This window comes from Symsagittifera roscoffensis, chromosome 8 (assembly GCF_963678635.1).
Source record: "Symsagittifera roscoffensis chromosome 8, txSymRosc1.1, whole genome shotgun sequence".
NCBI lineage: Eukaryota > Metazoa > Xenacoelomorpha > Acoela > Convolutidae > Symsagittifera > Symsagittifera roscoffensis.
In genome coordinates, this window is record NC_087069.1 from 30,278,108 (window position 1) to 30,299,567 (window position 21,460).

Consider the following 21,460-nt stretch of genomic DNA (forward strand, 5'->3'; position numbering starts at 1 on the left):
ATCAATGTTAACGCGTAACTCTCAATATGTCTTAAAGGCTGGTCCCAAGGTTGATACTGTTTTCCTATTATTATGATTTTTTTTGTACTTTTATTGATGCTGTGGTTGCTTCTGAATCGGAAAAAATCGTTTTTTGATGACCTGGTGTGTGTTTCGAAAGTTTTCGAGATTGAGTCTTGTTGGAATTTGTTGTATCAGATGTTGTATGTTGTATCAGATTCTGAAATTACGTTTCGTCTTCTAGAAAAACAATTTTTCAGAATGTGTTTTTGCTTGTAGATAAGAATTCTTTTTGATTGTTCTTTCGATCTTATATATCCTACTGTTTTGTTTATCTGGGGTTATGACAAGACCTTATCGGGGAAAAAATGAATTAAACAATTGTGTAGAAATATTCTTGTTTGTTTGCTAGATTACAGTTTGACTTAAGTGTCAGAATGATTGATGCAAAATGTAGCTGCTAAATGTCTATTTTTTAACTTGTTAATTCTTACTCATTTTGTGAGTGTTATCCTATTCCTCGGGTCGTTTTGTCGTTTTCTATAATTTAGTAAGCTTAATTTTTTTTAAAATGTGAATGGATGAGATCGAGGGTTGGTGAATAGTGAATCAATTCACAAGCTTCAGTTATAATTAGTGAAATTATATTGCATTTGAAAACCTTGATGATTTATTGTTGTAGTTCCGCTTATATATTTTTGTGTATGCATAAATGTTGAGTTTAAACTATTGTTAGCTGTTCTATCAGGAAACATCGTATTGTAGTTTAGTGTTGTATCGGTTGTTATTGTATTATTCTCAAATAATTTTCATTGACTGAAATTATTCGATTTACTGAACTTGAGATATCATTGGTTTATTAATGAAAATTTCATGACAACATTCATGGTCTCAAGCATAATCTGTTTCGTCTGCCAAAATTGTGTCTTCGTCGCAGTTTGCACGAAATTCTTCTTTTGATTGTTTCATAAGGTCAAAAATATAGTGGAAGTAATCTATTATAAACCATGCTGAAATTTTTTGCAGATCGACTTTTATTATTTGTGAATTTTCTTTATCAGTGAGTTTCTCGCGAATTGAATTTAAAAGTCTTGCAAATGGATTAATTTCTGTTCTTATAGTTTCGTCGTTATCTAAGATGGAGACATAGCAGTAACCTATTGAAAAAAAAATCATTTGTAAAATTGAATTTGCTCGTGTCAAGTTTTGATGTTGTATATTTTTGATGTATTTTACGAAAAATTTTGAAAATCTTAAATCTATATCATCAGTTTCTCTTTTGTGTGATGGGGTTTGGTTATCTTAATCTGGTGGTAAGATTTCAATTGTGAATATACCATATTGTGAGGTTACATTGCATATAATCAGTGGGTAATGATCTACTATGTACTTTTTTATCTTCTGGAAATTCTTATCGGCATGGGCTGTTGTCTTTTTTTTAAATGATGAGATTGTGACGAAATTGTACTTGTCCACGTGACGGGGCACTGTCGAGGAGATGATTGACAAAGAGTAGGACAGAAACAGCCTCGAAATTGTTGTCGTATTGAATGATTTTCTATGCGGTATCAATGTTAACGCGTAACTCTCAATATGTCTTAAAGGCTGGTCCCAAGGTTGATACTGTTTTCCTATTATTATGATTTTTTTTGTACTTTTATTGATGCTGTGGTTGCTTCTGAATCGGAAAAAAATCGTTTTTTGATGAACTGGTGTGTGTCTCGAATGTTTTCGAGATTGAGTCTTGTTGGAATTTGTTGTATCAGATGTTGTATGTTGTATCAGATTCTGAAATTACATTTCGTCTTCTAGAAAAACGATTTTTCAGAATGTGTTTTTGCTTGTAGATAAGAATTCTTTTTGATTGTTCTTTTGATCTTATATATCCTACTGTTTTGTTTATCTGGGGTTATGACAAGACCTTATCGGGGAAAAAATGAATCAAACAATTGTGTAGAAATATTCTTGTTTGTTTGCTAGATTACATTTTGACTTAAGTGTCAGAATGATTGATGCAAAATGTAGCTGCTAAAAGACTATTTTTTAACTTGTTAATTCTTATTCATTTTGTGAGTTTTATCCTATTCCTCGGGTCGTTTTGTCGTTTTCTATAATTTAGTAAGGTTAATTTTTTAAAAATGTGAATGGATGAGATCGAGGGTTGGTGAATAGTGAATCAATTCACAAGCTTCAGGTATAATTAGAACAAAAGTATGTCGTTTAATACTCTTTTAGAGCAAAGTAGTTCTAAGAATTTTTACAGACCTGTGTCAAATAAGAGGCGCGGTGCAAATGAAATATGAATAACCGAATCTCTTCTCTGTTTAGCTTAAATTAAACAGTGAGTTTTCGAGAAAACTTTTTAGTTAGTCCGAAATCGTTCGGAAGGGTTGGAAAGTGAAACGACGTTCGAATTCGTTAAGAAAAAATTTTAGAGAATGATTTGAGCTTTAAAGTAAAACTTATAAGATCGAAGGAAAGCCTTGATGATCTGGTATAATTATTGATGCTTAGGGTAAGGATTAAGATTTCAATTCAAGGAAAGCTTGATGATTAGATAATTAAGTTAAATTTTGCAAAAAACTTAGATGGTTAAAGATCCAACCATATTTCATGAATTTATAAATTTGAAGTAAAAGTTTTTAGAAAATTTACCGCAGATTTGAAATTAGGTTTAACTTTTTAAAGTTTTTGTCGACGTCTTGTAGTTTAATTATAGTACTAGTTATTGCATATTATTTAAGAGATATCGCTTGTTAGATCAAATTTACGGCTCTATTTAACGCAGTTCATATAATAACTAAGAAGATTTACAGCACAAATTGGTTTCAAATTTTGTCGACGTTGACTGCTTTTTCGCTTTGCGATGTAGTTTTTTGGCTATCGTTTTTCGTTGTGATTGTTTTTTGTCTTTAGTATTGACTAGGCTTGATTACACTTATTGAGACGTGGAAATTGGCGAATTCTACTATTGATTTTTTTTCGACATGGTTGATGTTTTCTAAATCTAAGTTTGTATTGAGTCTGCTCGAGTCTGTTCGTCGCATTATCTTTTTTTTTCGACAGGATAGATTTGTGCAACTTCTTAGTCTACTAATCCTAATGTTACTCTTATATTTCCTAATCTCAATAGATCTAGTATATACTGGAATGCTTGCGAGGTAAGAGGAGAGAAGAAAGCAACTGATTTCAATCTGTATTATATTTTCTCTGGCTGAAGCTATGAATATTTTCAGCTTTACAAGTTATCGTAAGTTTAAAAAATGGATCATGATTGGTTAGTTCAAATTTTTTACAAGGATAAATATCAAGGTATATAAAACACTTGTTTGAGCTGGTTCCACTAAGGCTGACTTACCACTGAAGAGACATCTTTTTGAAGGTGAGTTGCTTGGCGAAGTGTATGCGGGATATGCATTTGAGATTGATCCTGGTGAGCTCGGTCCACTTCTCAGTGATGAAGCTGTAATTCACCACCAACACACTACACTCACATTGCAACACTACTCGTTCTCTGTCGTGGTTCCAGTGGTCAATTCTACAAAGTCATCAACATGATCATCGCCTACAGTTTCCTCCAAATTAGGCGGCGAGGAGCTGAGCTAAGCTAAGCTGAGCTAAAACGCTAAACCAGACAGTTAATATAGAAGTGGAAAAAACCCTATCACTACTCACTCTGTCAGCACAAACATGGCCACGAATTCTCCATCCAAATCTGGGAGTAGACATTCCCGCTTTAATTTTTCCTCTGCTATTTCCAGTCTCATTGCCTAAACATCAATCAAGCTAGTCAGATCAAAACTGCTGATTCTTCTGTCACGCTACTTAACGAAAAAATTAAGTTTCTTTTTTGAAAAAATGGATGCAAACTTTTATCGGTTCAGATCTTTACGATTGCGATACGAAAGCATACTAAAAATCCATTCATATCACTGAACATCATAAACCAGACAAGAATTTCTATCACCTCCCTCAGGTACTTGGTGAAGAACAATGTTAACACAGAGGCGAAACAGAGCTTCGCAACCACTTGCGATAAAAAAATGAGTGACTCTCATTACTTTGAGATAAACCGACAAATCGGAAAAAAATTAACATTAGTTTCAAAACAAACGTTAAATTTGCAAAAATATCCGAAAGTCTGGAAAACATCCAAATTTTTATCTTTTCGGCTTGCCGAAAAAAATTAGCCGAAAAAGTCTATATTCCGGTTTGATAATGATTGCTAATCGCAAGCGTAATTCTTCAAACGGCCAAAGCACATCTTGAGGCTAGTAAGAACGTTAGAAGTGGACAGGAAGGAGCGCTGTTACCATGAATCATCAGTGATGGCGCGTCACAGTGGTAGACACTAACCTTGTTGGCAAAGTAGAGATCCGACTCTTTCTGAGTGAGCAGTCTGGGTGGTTGCGGTGATGGTTCTATAGAATTTTCCTTGCCAGCCGTCGCTACTGTCGTTGTTTCATGTGTAGCGACGGCAGCAGTATCTGTAGTGCTGCTATTGCTATCTGTACTGTCGGCGTATACCGTTTCACCTTTTTTCTTATTGTTCCCATCACTTTGCGGCTCATCATCAGGATTGATAGACTCACTTGTAACATAATAATAATAATGAAAGAATTAATTCTCTTGAGTAAATTAAGGCAAAAATAAAAATAAGCAGTGCACTTCAAGAACCATGAACAAGAGTTCAGTTGATCAAAAGTTGACACAGTTCTCTCTAAAAGAAATTCCTTGACTCTTCTCTTGGAAGACTCGAGGGGAGCGAAGATGTCTACATCAAGACGGATCAACTCGTTGACGGATTTCTCAACGCGATGAAAAAAAAACTTTTCGGTCTTTTTTCATGAATCATGATCTGATGGCGTGATTCAGTTTCAATGCCTACTGTCGTTTTGATCTGACAAAAATTTACAACGACTAACATAAACATTCTCACCACGTGACATATCACTACACATTTTGTGCTTTCTTTCTCTCACCACGTAATTTTTTACCGAATATTTCGTACTTTCAGTTCATGTTGGTCAATAACCAGTTTAAGTTCGATAACTTATAACTCAACATCGTCTACTCAACTCTTCACATTAGCGCTAAATTGTCAAGCATTTGGAGCAAAAAATCTGTCGAAATTCTACTCTAAATCATGCAGAGGTTTATTTCGAACTCACCTGCTGAGCTCTAGAAATGTGGCAGCGACAGCCATTAAAGCAGGGCTCAATTCAGCAGAATCAATCAATCAATCTGAAATGAAACATTCGCCCGACATTACACAGTGATGGAGCGCAGAAAAAGTACCTATTGACGGCTGGCTGACTCAACCCAGTCAGTTACTTTAACCCTACTCGTTTTAACTGTCTTGACCTAGCCAGTTTTTTTTTGGTCTGTTAAGCGCTAAGGTAATCAGAAGGTCAAAAGTATCATAGTAACCGAGATTACAGTCATGAGTCCCTTCATCATGTATTCCAGTCAAAATCCTTGGAATTTTCTAGATATGGCAGTGATAATGATAAAAGAAGATGTCAAGTGTTTAAGTCCTTTTCATTTAAAATCGATACGGGTTACGCTTATAATAATAATAATAATAATAAACAAGGATTTAGACATAAAGCCATGGGGCTAAAATGCCCCGCGTTGGGAGTTTTAAACTGAGTTTTATAGTTTCTTTGAGTTTACACAGCTATTGCAGCAGTTTATTCTCCATGTGCATGGGACACTTTCCTCATATTTACTGATGAAATATATCCAGAAAACGTTTTTGAGGCTTGATTTGAGTCTTTGGTATTTCAACGCAAACAGGTCTTCTTCTTCCTGAGTCTGTAGAATTTTGTTTGCTAGTATAGGTGTTCTGTGCCAGAAATTGCTTTTCGATTTTTCGTAATGATAATTTTTATGCGCTAAGTTATTTTTCGTTGATCTTCTTGTTGGGGCTCTAGATTCTTTGAACTGAACAAATTGTCTCCAATGGAAGTTGTATTGGTCGTTTATTATTTTATGAAGCAAGAGAATGTCGTGCATTTCGTGGTAGAGAGACAGTGGATTCAGGTTCAATCTAATCACTGTCTCTTGCTTTTAGCCTAATTGTTGTGATAAACTTATTAAATAGATTTGTTATGTTTGATGTTTGTGCCTGTATGTGGAGCGCCCTCTGAGGTATTTTAGAGACAGGTCTGTCAAGTGGCTTTCTGTGGGGAGGTGGGGAACTGGAACTGGCTTGAGAAGTCTGGTGGTGCGCCGCTGAACCTACTGAGCTCGGGTGAGATTGTTCCTTGTTTTTGATTTTTAACCTTTATGCTGCCTTTTAACCTTTTAAATTAATTTAGTTGTTTTTTTTTTTTTTTTTTTTATTTGCTGATTTGTAAAATTCCCACTAACCGCTTATCATGGGTTAGTTCAGTCCCCTAAAGTCCAGTCAAAATCCTTTTTTTTACCTTTATGCTGCGTCAAGATGAGGAAAAACAACAAAGAGTGTACAAGCAAAGATTGCTTAAAACCTTCAGGACTGATAAATTGGATTAAATGTGATTGTTGTTCTAGTTGGTATCATATCAGTTGTGTAAATATTTCTCTTAGCGACTCTAAGAAAACCCAATGGTTTCAGTGTCCTTTATGCGTTGATGTAAAATCTGTTAATAAAGCAACAATAGGTAATGATTTAGTGCTAGACAATTATGTTAATACAACCATCTCAAATGTCCGAGTACTCAAGAGAGTACCAAAAGACTCGCGTGTTCCCTTGGCGGAAAATCTGTCGGACAAAATAAATGACATCGTCTACAATGTAGAAGATGTTACAAAATGGCTAATTTTTTTAACGTCGTTCTTGTTTTTTTTGGAGCAACCGAAAAGAAGTGGACGCAAACAGACCACAAGCATGAGCTCTTTGATAAATAAAAAAATTCGAGCAAATGACGTGTCACTTCCAAAACCCCATCCCCAAGTTTCAAGCCCGCCTCTGAGTGACCTCGAGCAGAGAATAAAGTTAATAAGTAGTAAGCTCGATGAAGGAAATGTAAAGGGAGGAATAAGGCTTGCTGCTTCGGATGACAAAATAGCTCCTTTTTCAACTGATAACTATCAAAAATTGTTATCTAAGCACCCGCAGCGAGCCAAATTTGCAGCTCCAAATCCAGAAAAGTTGGATAGTGTTTTCGTAACCGATTTCGACCTATACAAAGCGATAATGTCCTTTCCAAACGGATCAGCAGCAGGTCCTGATAAAATATTTCCTCAAATTTTTAAAGATCTTGTTAGTAAGTCGAATGGCAGTGCAGGACTTAATTTTCTGAAATCGCTTACTAAGCTGATAAACCTCATTGGAGATGGCAAAATACCGGAACCACTAAGACCTTTCTTTTTTGGCGCAAAGCTTATCGCCCTCATAAAAATAGACGGAGGGTTGAGACCGATTGCCATAGGCAACACGCTGAGACGTATCGCGTCTAAATGCGCTGGAAGCAAGGCCCTCTCCGAGCGACAAAATTTTTTCGGAAACGTACAGGTAGGATGCGGTACCAAACGAGGAGCAGAAATAGCTGCGCACTCGTTTCGAAACCTAATTGAACGCGACGACAATCCAAAATGTACTGTTCTTTTAAAACTAGATTTTAAGAATGCATTTAACTCTTTAAACAGAGAAACAATGCTGAATCATGTTTTTTCAAATCGCCCCGAATTATATAATTACACCCATTGCGCGTATGCTAAACCTAGTTACCTTTTTTACGGAAGCTCTGTCATAATGTCAGAAGACGGAACTCAGCAAGGTGATCCTGAAGCCCCACCCCTTTTTGCGGAAACAATTCATACACTAGTCAAACAGTTGGAGTCGAAAATTAACATCTGGTATTTAGATGATGGGAATTTAGCCGACGACTATAAGGTAGTACTCCGGGACCTTAAAAACATTCTGAAATCGGAACAAATTTACGGCCTGAGCTTAAACACTGAGAAGTGTGAACTTTGTTTTTTGGGACCGACTACTAGTACACAGTATAATTCAATTTTAACACAATTTCGAAAAATATGCCCCAAAATAAAAATAAAAACAAAAGAAGAACTCCTCATTTTAGGATCTCCAATCGGAGAACTTTGCCGAAAAGAATTGCTCGACGAAAAAATTAGGGAGCTTGAAAAAATCTCGGATGTCATTGACAAACTAGACGCCCATTATGGTTTTACCTCCTGAAAAATTGCTTTAGCATGCCAAAACTCCTATATTTTTTGCGTACCAGCCCTTGTTTTTTGCAAAATGATTTTTGGAACGCTACGATAAATTACTAAGAAATTCGTTATGCAAGGTCACTAACGTGAAAATGGATGATAACCAGTTTTTACAAGCAGTTCTCCCGGCAGCCAAAGATGGCTTGGCGTTTCTTCCGCTCGTCTACTCGCTTTACCCGCTTTCTTAGCCTCAGCAGTAGGAGCGAAAGATGCCTTGAGCGAAATCTTTGGTTTGGAGCATGTGGATGGAACCTATGATGATGCGCTTAAACGGTGGTTTGACCTTGGAAAAATTGAAATGGCTCCGGAAAATGAAATCCAAAAAAAATGGACGGAGCCAATTTTTGACAGCGAAATTGCAGACTTGATTTTACGACTCGAACCAACGGACGTAAAAAGGTTCAACGCGTTCCAAGATAGATTTGGATCCCAATGGTTGAACGTCATCCCGTGCAAAAATTTAAGGTTAAAACTGTCGAACCAACAACTCAGAATTGCGATAGGACTTCGATTAGGATCAAAAATATGCGAACGGCATAAATGCGTGTGCGGAAAAGACGTTACCGAGGATGGTTGGCCTTGCCTCAAAAGTGCAGGGAGATTCTCTAGGCATTCAAACCTGAATGCCCTTATAAAGCAGAGTCTATCATCTACTCACATTCCGTCTGTTTTAGAACCACGACACCTCTACAGGACCGATCAGAAGCGACCAGACGGTTTGACGCTCGTTCCATGGGCTGATGGTAAGCAGCTCTTGTGGGATGTAACGGTAGTAGACTCCTTAGCCCCTTGTAGGATTAATGCCGGGTCTGTTTGTAACCCTGGTACGGCTGCCGCTGAAGCGGAAGAGCGAAAAATTGACAAATATAAAGATCTTGTAAATGATGGATATCTTTTTCAACCGCTAGCTTTTGAAATTCAGGGCGCGGCCGGCCCCAGCACAGAAGTTTTTTTGAGCAAGCTTTGTAAAAACCTAAGCATATGCACTGAGGAACCCAGAGCAGGCAGCTTTTTAAAACAGAGAATCTCCCTGGCAATACAGATTGCGAACGCCGCTTGCGTACTCGGAACAATAAATGACAAAATAACTTTCGACGAAATTTTTTACTTGTAACACTTGTATATTATATTATCTCGTGTCGAGTTGCATGTTCTTATTGAAGAAGCGTAACCCGTATCGATTTTAAATGAAAAGGACTTAAACACTTGACATCTTCTTTTATCATTATCACTTCCATATCTAGAAAATTCCAAGGATTTTGACTGGAATACATGATGAAGGGACTCATGACTGTAACCTCGGTTACTATGATACTTTTGACCTTCTGATTACCTTTAAAAAAAAAGAAAAAAATCTAATCAGTCTGTCTTTATAGTTGATGTTGTTACATGACAGTATCCAACGTGTAGCTTTTCTTTGGACATCTTCAATAATTTTTAATTCACACTTATTTGCTTTCCATATGGGTGAGCCATATGACACAATTGGGGTTACATATCCACAGTAGGAGTTCAGTTTCATTTTTAAGCTCGCTGATTTTGAAATATTTCTTTTAATTAAAAATAAGCAGCCTATTGCTTTTTGGGCTCTTATTTTTGCGTGTGCTGACCAGTTTAGGTTGTTGGTTGTTTGTATACCAAGGTCTTTTTCTGAACAGGTTTTTTCAAGTATATGGTCACCGAGATACATGTTTAGGTCAAGTTGGGGGTCTTTGAATATTATATTGTGACATTTTTTCAAATTAAGACTCATGGAATTATCTTTGCACCATAAGTTGATCGTGATTAGGTCATGTTGGAGCAGGGAAGGGTTCGTTGCAACAATTTTATAATCGTCTGCGTAACCATAGCACGAGTTGGTGAGTGTTGACGGTAAATCGTTGATGAATGTAATGAAGAATACTGGCCCTAACAGTGAGCCTTGAGGTACGCCGCTACTAACTTCAAGATGGCTGGATACTGCCGCACCTATTCGTACTTGCTGTTTTCTGTTGGTTAAGTAGTTTGCTAATAGTTTAAGTGCGTTTCCTGATATGCCAAATTTATTGAGTTCATATATGCACAAGTCGTGAGGAACTTTGTCGAAAGCCTTTTCGAAGTCTAAGTATATTGCCTGTAGAGACTTGATATTAGGGTTAACAAAGTCATCATAGATTTTGTCGAGGAATTGGAGCATTTGCAGAGTTGTCGATCGTTTAGGACAGAAGCCAAATTGGCTGTCATGGATTTGCGAGAAGATCTTTGGTGAGATTTTAAGGAAGATCAGTTTCTCTAAGACTTTGGATACTGCAGTTAGCGGGCTTATGGGCCTGTAGTTTGTGACCGATTGCTTGTTTCCATTTTTAAAAGTTGGGATGATTTGGCTAAGTTTCCAGATCGTTGGAAATGTTGCTTTGTTGGTGATGGTGTTATAAATCAGTTTTAAAGATGAAGTTATGCTATCTGCTAAATTGGTTAGGACTGTGTTACCGAGTCTATCTGGTCCTTTTGCTTTTTGGAGGTTTAATGTTTTAAGGATGTCGTATATCTCATTTTCAGAGAAATTGAAGCATTTGATTGAGCCAGGTAATTCAGCTATTGGTAAAATGTTTTCATTCTGTTTAATGTTAAAAACGCTTACGAGGTAATTGTTTAGAAGATTAGCTTTACCGTGCTCTGTTGATTCGGTTTTTTCATTCCAGTACATTGTTCTTGGAGTACTTGAGTTTTTTCGTATGCTTTTAAAGTATTTTTGGAGCTTTGAGAAATTTCTGCCCTTGAAAGTTGATTCTTCGAAATTTTTCTGATCTAATTCGGATAAATGATCTACAAGGTTTTTAAGTCTTTCAAGATTGCGGTTATTAGTATGGGTATTTTTAAAGGCTACTTTTTTTGATGCTGTGTTGAGTCTTTTGATAATATTGGAGGTTTCAGGTGTGATCCAAGGTGCTAGGTTCATAAGGTGTTTGGTCTGTTTTTTCATGTGTTTTTCTAGTGCTATATATAGCCAGAGGTACCATGAGTTGATTAAGTTGATCAATGTTAGAGTAGCAGTACGGTTGAAATGGGTGTTCCAAAATGTATTTGTTTAAAGTAATCCAATCGACGTTGTTTAATGAGAAGACACCAAAGTCCAGAGAGTCGGATCCGTGTTGTATGGGAGTGACTTTTTCGTCATCGTGTGTAAGAGATGATATCGTGATTAGAAAAGGGTTGTGGTCTGATAATTCTCTTTTTTGGTGTGAAAAGTGTTTTTTCATATGGCTGTCTATCGTGGTGTTTAAAATAATGTCGGGGTTGTTGCAAAGGACAATATCTAATTGGTCATGAGGGGGTTCGATAAACTGTTGAAAGTTCATATCAGTAAAAGTCTGCAGTACTAATTGTTCGTGTTTTTGGGTTGATTGCAAGGTTTGCCAATGCGTATTAGCGAAGTTGATGTCACCAACCAATAAAATATTTGGGCATTGAAATTCATTTGAGTAGTCAGTTAGCATATTCAATAGTTTGTTGAAGTCATCTGTGGATAGCTTATATTTGCTTTCGTTCGGGGCACTGTAGATACAGCATAGGATGAGAGGTGTCGGAGTGTTAAGGAGGAGTCCAACGCAGTCCGTAGTGTGTATTTCAAGTTTTGTGAAAGCTAGGGATTGCTTAACAGCAATAAGCACGCCCCCGTGTTTCGATTTTGTTGAGTTGGTAGGTCTATCACATCTAGTTATTATGTGTGCAGGTAGAAAAAGCGCGTTGTCAGGGATATTTTCAGTTAACCAAGTTTCGCTTAAGCAAATGATGTCATAATCGTTCGATAGTATTATATTGCTAAGTTTCATACGTCTATTTATATCCAGTATACTTCGCGTATTGAATGACATAACATTCAGCGATTCTAGTCAGTTGTCATTTCTAGTCTGAATTGTGCTGTTCTCCTCCGGTTTAATTGTAACTTTTGTCCAGGTGTCGTCTACTTTTTAATGCAGTTCTAGGTTTCTGATTCGAAAATTTTTGGGGTTTTTACCACTGCTGATGAGATTTCTACGTTCTCTCAGGATGGCGTTTTCCAGTTTAATTTCTTCGACTGAGAGTTCCTTACTTATGAAGACATTTTTGTCATAATTTTTGAGGGCCGGTGTTGATGATAGTATCAAGTCTGTTTCTCTTGGACAGGTTACTCGTACCAGTATAGTTCTGTGGTTTGCTCGTTCTTCGCTGAACTTTCCCACACGCTTGAGATCAGTGATATTGCATTCGAGGTTTAAGAATTTCATGATTTTATTTACCTCATCATAGTCATGGTCAAGTCTTTTTCTTCCATCTCTTTCCTTGATCTCGGGGACCCCTCTTATTCTCAATCCTTTGCTCAGGGGTTTGATTATGTTTTGCGCCGCTACTTGTGACCAGGTTTTACCCTGTTCTGCTATTGGCAGGCTTTGGATGGGATCTTTAATATTTTCCATTTTTGTCGAGACTTCGGCTACTACTTTACTTAGTTTTGAAATTTCTTCTTCAATTTTTCTGATGTTTTCACTTTTGTCATGTGATGCTGTGCTTCTGATTACTTGATCTCTTTTTCCGTTGGACAAACAGGTATTGCATATCAGTAGTGCGTTGTTACCAAGTTCCAGTATTCCATTGAGTGCAACGGTCGGAGGCCAGTGCAGACAACTTCAAGGTGCATAGAGCAATTACAGGTGATGCAATTGTATATTGGGTCATTTTCGTTTATGGGTTTCTTGCATGTTTTGCAAGGTTTTTTGTCCTTTGACATTCTCAGTTTTATTTATGTTTACGTCCTCTTATCTCTGTGGAAACTGTGTTTGGGGGATGAAGGTTTAGGTAGTGTACTCGAGTCCTCTGGGTGGTACCTAAAGGGCGCCGATTGAGGACTGAGGTATCAGTGTTAGGGTTACGAAAACAGTTGTTTGGGACCTTAAGGGTACTTGATGACTAGCGGGAGAAAACGGTGTTATTTATAGATGTGAATTCACAAAGACATCAAATCTGGCGATACCTAAAGGGTATCAATAGAAAATTCAGTCTCTGTGAAAATGATGACACCGACAAGTGTTGTTGCCGCAGTGGTATATATTCGAGTAGCCCTCGCTATCAGTTTTTACACAGAACTTCTTGTAGATGATCTTTTTTTTCAAAATCGTTTGGAGACTCACAAGCGATGCTGTTGTTAAATGCACTTCGTCGGAAGTCAGTTAGCATATTCAATAGTTTGTTGAAGTCATCTGTGGATAGCTTATATTTGCTTTCGTTCGGGGCACTGTAGATACAGCATAGGATGAGAGGTGTCGGAGTGTTAAGGAGGAGTCCAACGCAGTCCGTAGTGTGTATTTCAAGTTTTGTGAAAGCTAGGGATTGCTTAACAGCAATAAGCACGCCCCCGTGTTTCGATTTTGTTGAGTTGGTAGGTCTATCACATCTAGTTATTATGTGTGCAGGCAGAAAAAGCGCGTTGTCAGGGATATTTTCAGTTAACCAAGTTTCGCTTAAGCAAATGATGTCATAATCGTTCGATAGTATTATATTGCTAAGTTTCATACGTCTATTTATATCCAGTATACTTCGTGTATTGAATGACATAACATTCAGCGATTCTAGTCAGTTGTCATTTCTAGTCTGAATTGTGCTGTTCTCCTCCGGTTTAATTGTAACTTTTGTCCAGGTGTCGTCTACTTTTTAATGCAGTTCTAGGTTTCTGATTCGAAAATTTTTGAGGTTTTTACCACTGCTGATGAGATTTCTACGTTCTCTCAGGATGGCGTTTTCCAGTTTCATTTCTTCGACTGAGAGTTCCTTACTTATGAAGACATTTTTGTCATAATTTTTGAGGGCCGGTGTTGATGATAGTATCAAGTCTGTTTCTCTTGGACAGGTTACTCGTACCAGTATAGTTCTGTGGTTTGCTCGTTCTTCGCTGAACTTTCCCACACGCTTGAGATCAATGATATTGCATTCGAGGTTTAAGAATTTCATGATTTTATTTACCTCATCATAGTCATGATCAAGTCTTTTTCTTCCATCTCTTTCCTTGATCTCGGGGACCCCTCTTATTCTCAATCCTTTGCTCAGGGGTTTGATTATGTTTTGCGCCGCTACTTGTGACCAGGTTTTACCCTGTTCTGCTATTGGCAGGCTTTGGATGGGATCTCTAATATTTTCCATTTTTGTCGAGACTTCGGCTACTACTTTACTTAGTTTTGAAATTTCTTCTTCAATTTTTCTGATGTTTTCATTTTTGTCATGTGATGCTGTGCTTCTGATTACTTGATCTCTTTTTCCGTTGGACAAACAGGTATTGCATATCAGTAGTGCGTTGTTACCAAGTTCCAGTATTCCATTGATTGCAACGGTTGGAGGCCAGTGCAGACAACTTCAAGGTGCATAGAGCAATTACAGGTGATGCAATTGTATATTGGGTCATTTTCGTTTATGGGTTTCTTGCATGTTTTGCAAGGTTTTTTGTCCTTTGACATTCTCAGTTTTATTTATGTTTACGTCCTCTTATCTCTGTGGAAACTGTGTTTGGGGGATGAAGGTTTAGGTAGTGTACTCGAGTCCTCTGGGTGGTACCTAAAGGGCGCCGATTGAGGACTGAGGTATCAGTGTTAGGGTTATGAAAACAGTTGTTTGGGACCTTAAGGGTACTTGATGACTAGCGGGAGAAAACGGTGTTACTTATAGATGTGAATTCACAAAGACATCAAATCTGGCGATACCTAAAGGGTATCAATAGAAAATTCAGTCTCTGTGAAAATGATGACACCGACAAGTGTTGTTGCCGCAGTGGTATATATTCGAGTAGCCCTCGCTATCAGTTTTTACACAGAACTTCTTGTAGATGATCTTCTTTTTCAAAATCGTTTGGAGACTCACAAGCGATGCTGTTGTTAAATGCACTTCGTCGGAAGATAGAACAGTTTTGGTGGTTATTCCTTTCGATATACCGCGATATCGCCAGAGTTCTTTCTTTTTGCGAAGAATATCGTTTACACGTTCCGTTCGGGCTGTTCTTCCGAGTCTGGGTGGTAGAGCGATAACGAAAACTTTATTGCAACGTTCTGTCAGCCGTAGGCCAAGTTGGGATAATTCTTCAGCAACGTCTTCGGGTGTTCTCGTTGAGTCTTTTTTGTCTTTCGTAAACAGATTGTTCGCACCAATGAATAGAGCTATAATATCGTATTCGTTCTTGCGGGGCAAGAAGTTTAGAACATCCGCGATACCTGCACCAGGAAGGCTGAGGATATTGAAATTAAGGAAAGTTAGATTTTTCAATTGTGAGTCTCCGATCAACAAGTGTTGCGACGACGATTTCTTGAATATGTGAAATCTCATTGGTTTTCACCCATCCACGGCTAGGAACGGACGGGACTTTTTTCGTTTCGAATAAGGTGTTCTTGTTCCTAGCTACAACTTTTCTGAAAACACACAGTTTGAACGAGGAAAGAGGAAATCTATTTAATAAGTTTACTTATGAATCTATTTAATAAGAATCTATTTAATAGGCTTCTTTAATAAGAACACGCAACTCGACACGAGATAATATAACATACAAGTGTTACAAGTAAAAAATTTCGTCGAAAGTTATTTTGTCATTTATTGTTCCGAGTACGCAAGCGGCGTTCGCAATCTGTGTTGCCAGGGAGATTCTCTGTTTTAAAAAGCTGCCTGCTCTGGGTTCCTCAGTGCATATGCTTAGGTTCTTACAAAGCTTGCTCAAAAAAACTTCTGTGCTGGGGCCGGCCGCGCCCTGAATTTCAAAAGCTAGCGGTTGAAAAAGATATCCATCATTTACAAGATCTTTATATTTAACAATTTTTCGCTCTTCCGCTTCAGCGACAGCCGTACCAGGGTTACAAACAGACCCGGCATTAATCCTACAAGGAGCTAAGGAGTCTACTACCGTTACATCCCACAAGAGCTGCTTACCATCAGCCCATGGAACGAGCGTCAAACCGTCTGCTCGCTTCTGATCGGTCCTGTAGAGGTGTCGTGGTTCTAAAACAGACGGAATGTGAGTAGATGATAGACTCTATTTATAAGGGCATTCAGGTTTGAATGCCTAGAGAATCTCCCTGCACTTTTGAGGCAAGGAAGACCATGCCAACCATCATCGGTAACGTCTTTTCCGCACACGCATTTATGCCGTTCGCATATTTTTGATCCTAATCGAAGTCCTATCGCAATTCTGAGTTGTTGGTTCGACAGTTTTAACCTTAAATTTTTGCACGGGATGACGTTCAACCATTGGGATCCAAATCTATCTTGGAACGCGTTGAACCTTTTTACGTCCGTTGGTTCGAGTCGTAAAATCAAGTCTGCAATTTCGCTGTCAAAAATTGGCTCCGTCCATTTTTTTTGGATTTCATTTTCCGGAGCCATTTCAATTTTTCCAAGGTCAAACCACCGTTTAAGCGCATCATCATAGGTTCCATCCACATGCTCCAAACCAAAGATTTCGCTCAAGGCATCTTTCGCTCCTACTGCTGAGGCTAAGAAAGCGGGTAAAGCGAATAGACGAGCGGAAGAAACGCCAAGCCATCTTTGGCTGCCGGGAGAACTGCTTGTAAAAACTGGTTATCATCCATTTTCACGTTAGTGACCTTGCATAACGAATTTCTTAGTAATTTATCGTAGCGTTCCAAAAATCATTTTGCAAAAAACAAGGGCTGGTACGCAAAAAATATAGGAGTTTTGGCATGCTAAAGCAATTTTTCAGGAGGTAAAACCATAATGGGCGTCTAGTTTGTCAATGACATCCGAGATTTTTTCAAGCTCCCTAATTTTTTCGTCGAGCAATTCTTTTCGGCAAAGTTCTCCGATTGGAGATCCTAAAATGAGGAGTTCTTCTTTTGTTTTTATTTTTATTTTGGGGCATATTTTTCGAAATTGTGTTAAAATTGAATTATACTGTGTACTAGTAGTCGGTCCCAAAAACAAAGTTCACACTTCTCAGTGTTTAAGCTCAGGCCGTAAATTTGTTCCGATTTCAGAATGTTTTTAAGGTCCCGGAGTACTACCTTATAGTCGTCGGCTGAATTCCCATCATCTAAATACCAGATGTTAATTTTCGACTCCAACTGTTTGACTAGTGTATGAATTGTTTCCGCAAAAAGGGGTGGGGCTTCAGGATTACCTTGCTGAGTTCCGTCTTCTGGCATTATGACAGAGCTTCCGTAAAAAAGGTAACCAGGTTTACCATACGCGCAATGGGTGTAATTATACAATTCGGGGCGATTTGAAAAAACATGATTCAGCATTGTTTCTCTGTTTAATGAGTTAAAGGCATTCTTAAAATCTAGTTTTAAAAGAACAGAACATTTTGGATGGTCGTCGCGTTCAATTAGTTTTCGAAACGAGTGCGCAGCTACTTCTGCTCCTCGTTTGGTACCGCATCCTACCTGCACGTTTCCGAAAAAATTTTGTCGCTCGGAGAGGGCCTTGCTTCCAGCGCATTTAGACGCGATACGTCTCAGCGTGTTGCCTATGGCAATTGGTCTCAACCCTCCGTCTTTTTATGAGGGCGATAAGCTTTGTGCCAAAAAAGAAAGGTCTTAGTGGTTCCGGTATTTTGCCATCTCCAATGAGGTTTATCAGCTTAGTAAGCGATTTCAGAAAATTAAGTCCTGCACTGCCATTCGAGTTACTAACAAGATCTTTAAGCATTTGAGGAAATATTTTATCAGGACCTGATGCTGATCCGTTTGGAAAGGACATTATCGCTTTGTATAGGTCGAAATCGGTTACGAAAAAAACTATCCAACTTTTCTGGATTTGGAGCTGCAAATTTGGCTCGCTGCGGGTGCTTAGACAACAATTTTTGATAGTTATCAGTTGAAAAAGGAGCTATTTTGTCATCCGAAGCAGCAAGCCTTATTCCTCTCTTTACATTTCCTTCATCGAGCTTACTACTTATTAACTTTATTCTCTGCTCGAGGTCACTCAGAGGCGGGCTTGAAACTTGGGGATGGGGTTTTGGAAGTGACACGTCATTTGCTCGAGTTTTTTTATTTATCAAAGAGCTCATGCTTGTGGTCTGTTTGCGTCCACTTCTTTTCGGTTGCTCCAAAAAAACAAGAACGACGTTAAAAAAATTAGCCATTTTGTAACATCTTCTACATTGTAGACGATGTCATTTATTTTGTCCGACAGACTTTCCGCCAAGGGAACACGCGAGTCTTTTGGTACTCTCTTGAGTACTCGGACATTTGAGATGGCTGTATTAACATAATTGTCTAGCACTAAATCATTACCTATTGTTGCTTTATTAACAGATTTTACATCAACGCATAAAGGACACTGAAACCATTGGGTTTTCTTAGAGTCGCTAAGAGAAATAATTACACAACTGATATGATACCAACTAGAACAGCAATCACATCTAATCCAATTTATCAGTCCTGAAGGTTTTAAGCAATCTTTGCTTGTACACTCTTTGTAGTTTTTCCTCATCTTGACGCAGCATAAAGGTAAAAAAAAGGATTTTGACTGGACTTTAGGGGACTGAACTAACCCATGATAAGCGGTTAGTGGGAATTTTACAAATCAGCAAATAAAAAAAAAGACAACTAAATTAATTTAAAAGGTTAAAAGGTTAAAAGGCAGCATAAAGGTTAAAAATCGAAAACAAGGAACAATCTCACCCGAGGTCAGTAGGTCCAGCGGCGCACCACCAGACTTCTCAAGCCAGTTCCAGTTCCCCACCTCCCCACAGAAAGCCACTTGACAGACTTGTCTCAAAAATCCCTCAGAGGGCGCTCCACATACAGGCACAAATATATTTAAAAAGTTTATCAGAACAATTAGGCTTAAGTATTATTTTGAGAATGCGTTAAAATTGTAAATTCAAACAAACGTTTTCGCACATTTTGTGCATCTTCAGGTTTTAAAAATTCCAAACTATCTGTACAAAATGATCAAAGATCATAAAAAGTGTCACACACATCATTACTTCAAAAATTTAAAAATTCAACCAATCAAAACTTTACAAATATCACTGAAATTATGTAACAACTATTATGTAACATTTTAAAACATTTTGTCATAAATTTCTGAGAGTTTTGTTCATTTTCATTTTCACATTTTCGTTTTGTGGCTAATTTTAATGCTAACATGTAATGCTAACATGTATTTTTAATGCTAACTTTGTGCTAAGTACTATGTTACTATTTTTAGACCATCAGACAAACTACTTTCGATCAGCTTTCACATTTAGCCTTATTGATGCGATAAACTTATTTAATAGGACTAGCGTATAACGCACCTTCAGTGCTTCGAACTTTCAACAACTCAAAAAAAAATTTCTTTAAGTGCACTCTAACAGCACCCAATTACAGGGTTTCGTTATTACAAAATTTCCAAACTTTTTTATTCAAGTTTTTTAGTAGTAGTAGTAGTAGTAAGTTTTAGGAGTACATCTAGCTGGGAGCAATTTGATAAGGCTATAGAAACTACTAGGGCGCAATGGCTGACAGATCAGTACCTTGAAAACTGGTCCGCAAAGGTGGCTTCAGACGCCTTGTAAAAGATCATCGAGGGTAGGGCAAGCCCCTGGATAGTGAGAAGTGTTTGTCAGTTCAATCACCAAAGGATGGGAAGCCCCAATCCTGATGGTGCCATAAAGAGGTATTCAGTGCCAATATTTGGCTAACAGGTTACGAAAATTAACTAACGTTCAAGTGTTTTTCACCACAAGAAAACTAGAATCATGTTTACCATCACTGAAGTCAGCATTTTCTAATGACCTCAAGTCAAGAGTGGTCTACAAACTGTCATGTAGTGGATGCACTTCCACCTACGTCGGACAAACTGTTCGACATTTGACCACTAGAATTGAGGAACATAAGAAAGCAGACTCACCCGTAGGCCTCCACCTTCAGCAATGCCAACTTGAGGGAAATAGCGCAGATCTTAGTTGGGAAATTATAGATAGGTCAAACAACCAAACAAAATTGCTAACACTAGAGGCAATACATATCAGGAAAGAGAAACCGGGCTTGAACACGCGCGATGAGCTTAGGAGCAGGGAGTTAACACTGAAAACTTGGTCTCAAAAAATTTTATATTTTTTTATTTAAAACGTACATGTCTAAATCAGAATTATGACTCAAAAACTTCCAGACAAATTAAATTAAAAGTGTTTAATTTATTCAGAGGTTAAAAGTATTTTAATCTTAATAATAATTTAGAGTTCAACTGTGATTGGCTAATTTTTTATCATGATGGTCTAGAACCAAATTGTATGTGATTTATTGTAAATAATATTTGTAAATTGATGTTTTATTGTCATTAACATTATTTTATTGTAAAAATCTTGACGATGCCTATAGTTGCGAAATAGTTCGAAATTTACTTTTTAGCAAAAATTTCTTCAGTAATAGTAGTAGTAGTAGTAGTAGTAGTAGTAGTAGTAGTAGTAGTAGTAGTAGTAGTAGTAGTAGGATGGCTTCTATGTTTCCACATGGGTCCTGGCCCTTCATTGTATCGTCATATGTACGTCTTGCTGCGGCATACGTACGCCGCACAATCGCACCCAATTTTCCACGTGCACTAGTCAACTTCCTTATATTCTCCAAATTTCAACCAGAATTTCCTCAGTAGTAGCTGTTTGAGACCACAATAAACCCTCACGTCTATCTTCAAAATATTGACCAGTCTGCAAGTTTGATAGAAGAGATTTTGTTCAGCTTTCAGGCGTTTAGGCTGTTTCAGCTGAAACATTACACCGCGAGATGACTCTGTTACTATGGGCACATTTACATGCATATCGTCGTATCTTCCTAATCCGATTTTGAAAGCTGCAAAATATTATGTATCTGTATATTCATAGGAAGCGGTAAAATTTGCAATTGAGCAATTTTCTCTTTGACAGTGAGAGAGAGAGAGAGAGAGAGAGAGAGAGAGAGAGAGACAGAGAGAGAGGGAGAGAGAGAGAAAGAGAGAGAAAATGACTTGAATTACCCGTCAGGGAATTAAAAATAATTATAAAACTGCACGGAAAAAAAAATAAAATAAAGCTTCTGCAATGTGAACAAGGACACTTTAAGAAATATGTACAAGAATAATTACAATTAAAAAAAGTAGATACACGGCGTAATAGAAATTTCTTGAGTTCAAGTTTAAGTGAGGAAATATTGCCCAGAAGTTTATATCTGGAATACATAAAAAAATAGCATTGTTTACAGTTCTATGAAAATAAGAAAGGCGAGAGTGAAATCTTTTAAAAGGGTGTAATTGAAAATCCATTCTA

The 21,460-nt window shown here is 37.6% G+C and overlaps 2 protein-coding genes across 3 annotated transcripts in view; one reads left to right on the forward strand and one right to left on the reverse strand.

The window, feature by feature from the left end:
• LOC134853265 (tumor protein p63-regulated gene 1-like protein) overlaps positions 1–21,460 on the reverse strand; it is a 429,513-nt gene that overhangs the window by 14,609 nt on the left and 393,444 nt on the right. Inside the window, exons 1-5 of one of the 2 annotated variants that reach the window (XM_063869239.1) lie at positions 15,663–15,681; positions 5,172–5,241; positions 4,357–4,591; positions 3,676–3,770; positions 3,359–3,538 (exon numbers count right to left, since the gene is read on the reverse strand). In XM_063869239.1, coding sequence (XP_063725309.1) covers positions 3,359–3,538; positions 3,676–3,770; positions 4,357–4,591; positions 5,172–5,206 — 545 coding nt within the window. In that variant the 5' untranslated portion in view covers positions 5,207–5,241; positions 15,663–15,681. Of the gene's footprint in view, positions 1–3,358; positions 3,539–3,675; positions 3,771–4,356; positions 4,592–5,171; positions 5,245–15,662; positions 15,682–21,460 lie in introns of those variants that run through there. The other variant, XM_063869240.1, reaches the window with a different exon arrangement.
• The window catches only part of LOC134853548 (tumor protein p63-regulated gene 1-like protein), a 454,277-nt gene continuing 438,897 nt past the window's right edge, over positions 6,081–21,460 (forward strand). The window contains exon 1 of the mRNA XM_063869548.1: positions 6,081–6,104. The gene's annotated coding sequence lies outside the window, so the exon portion shown is untranslated. The remainder of the gene's footprint in view (positions 6,105–21,460) is intronic.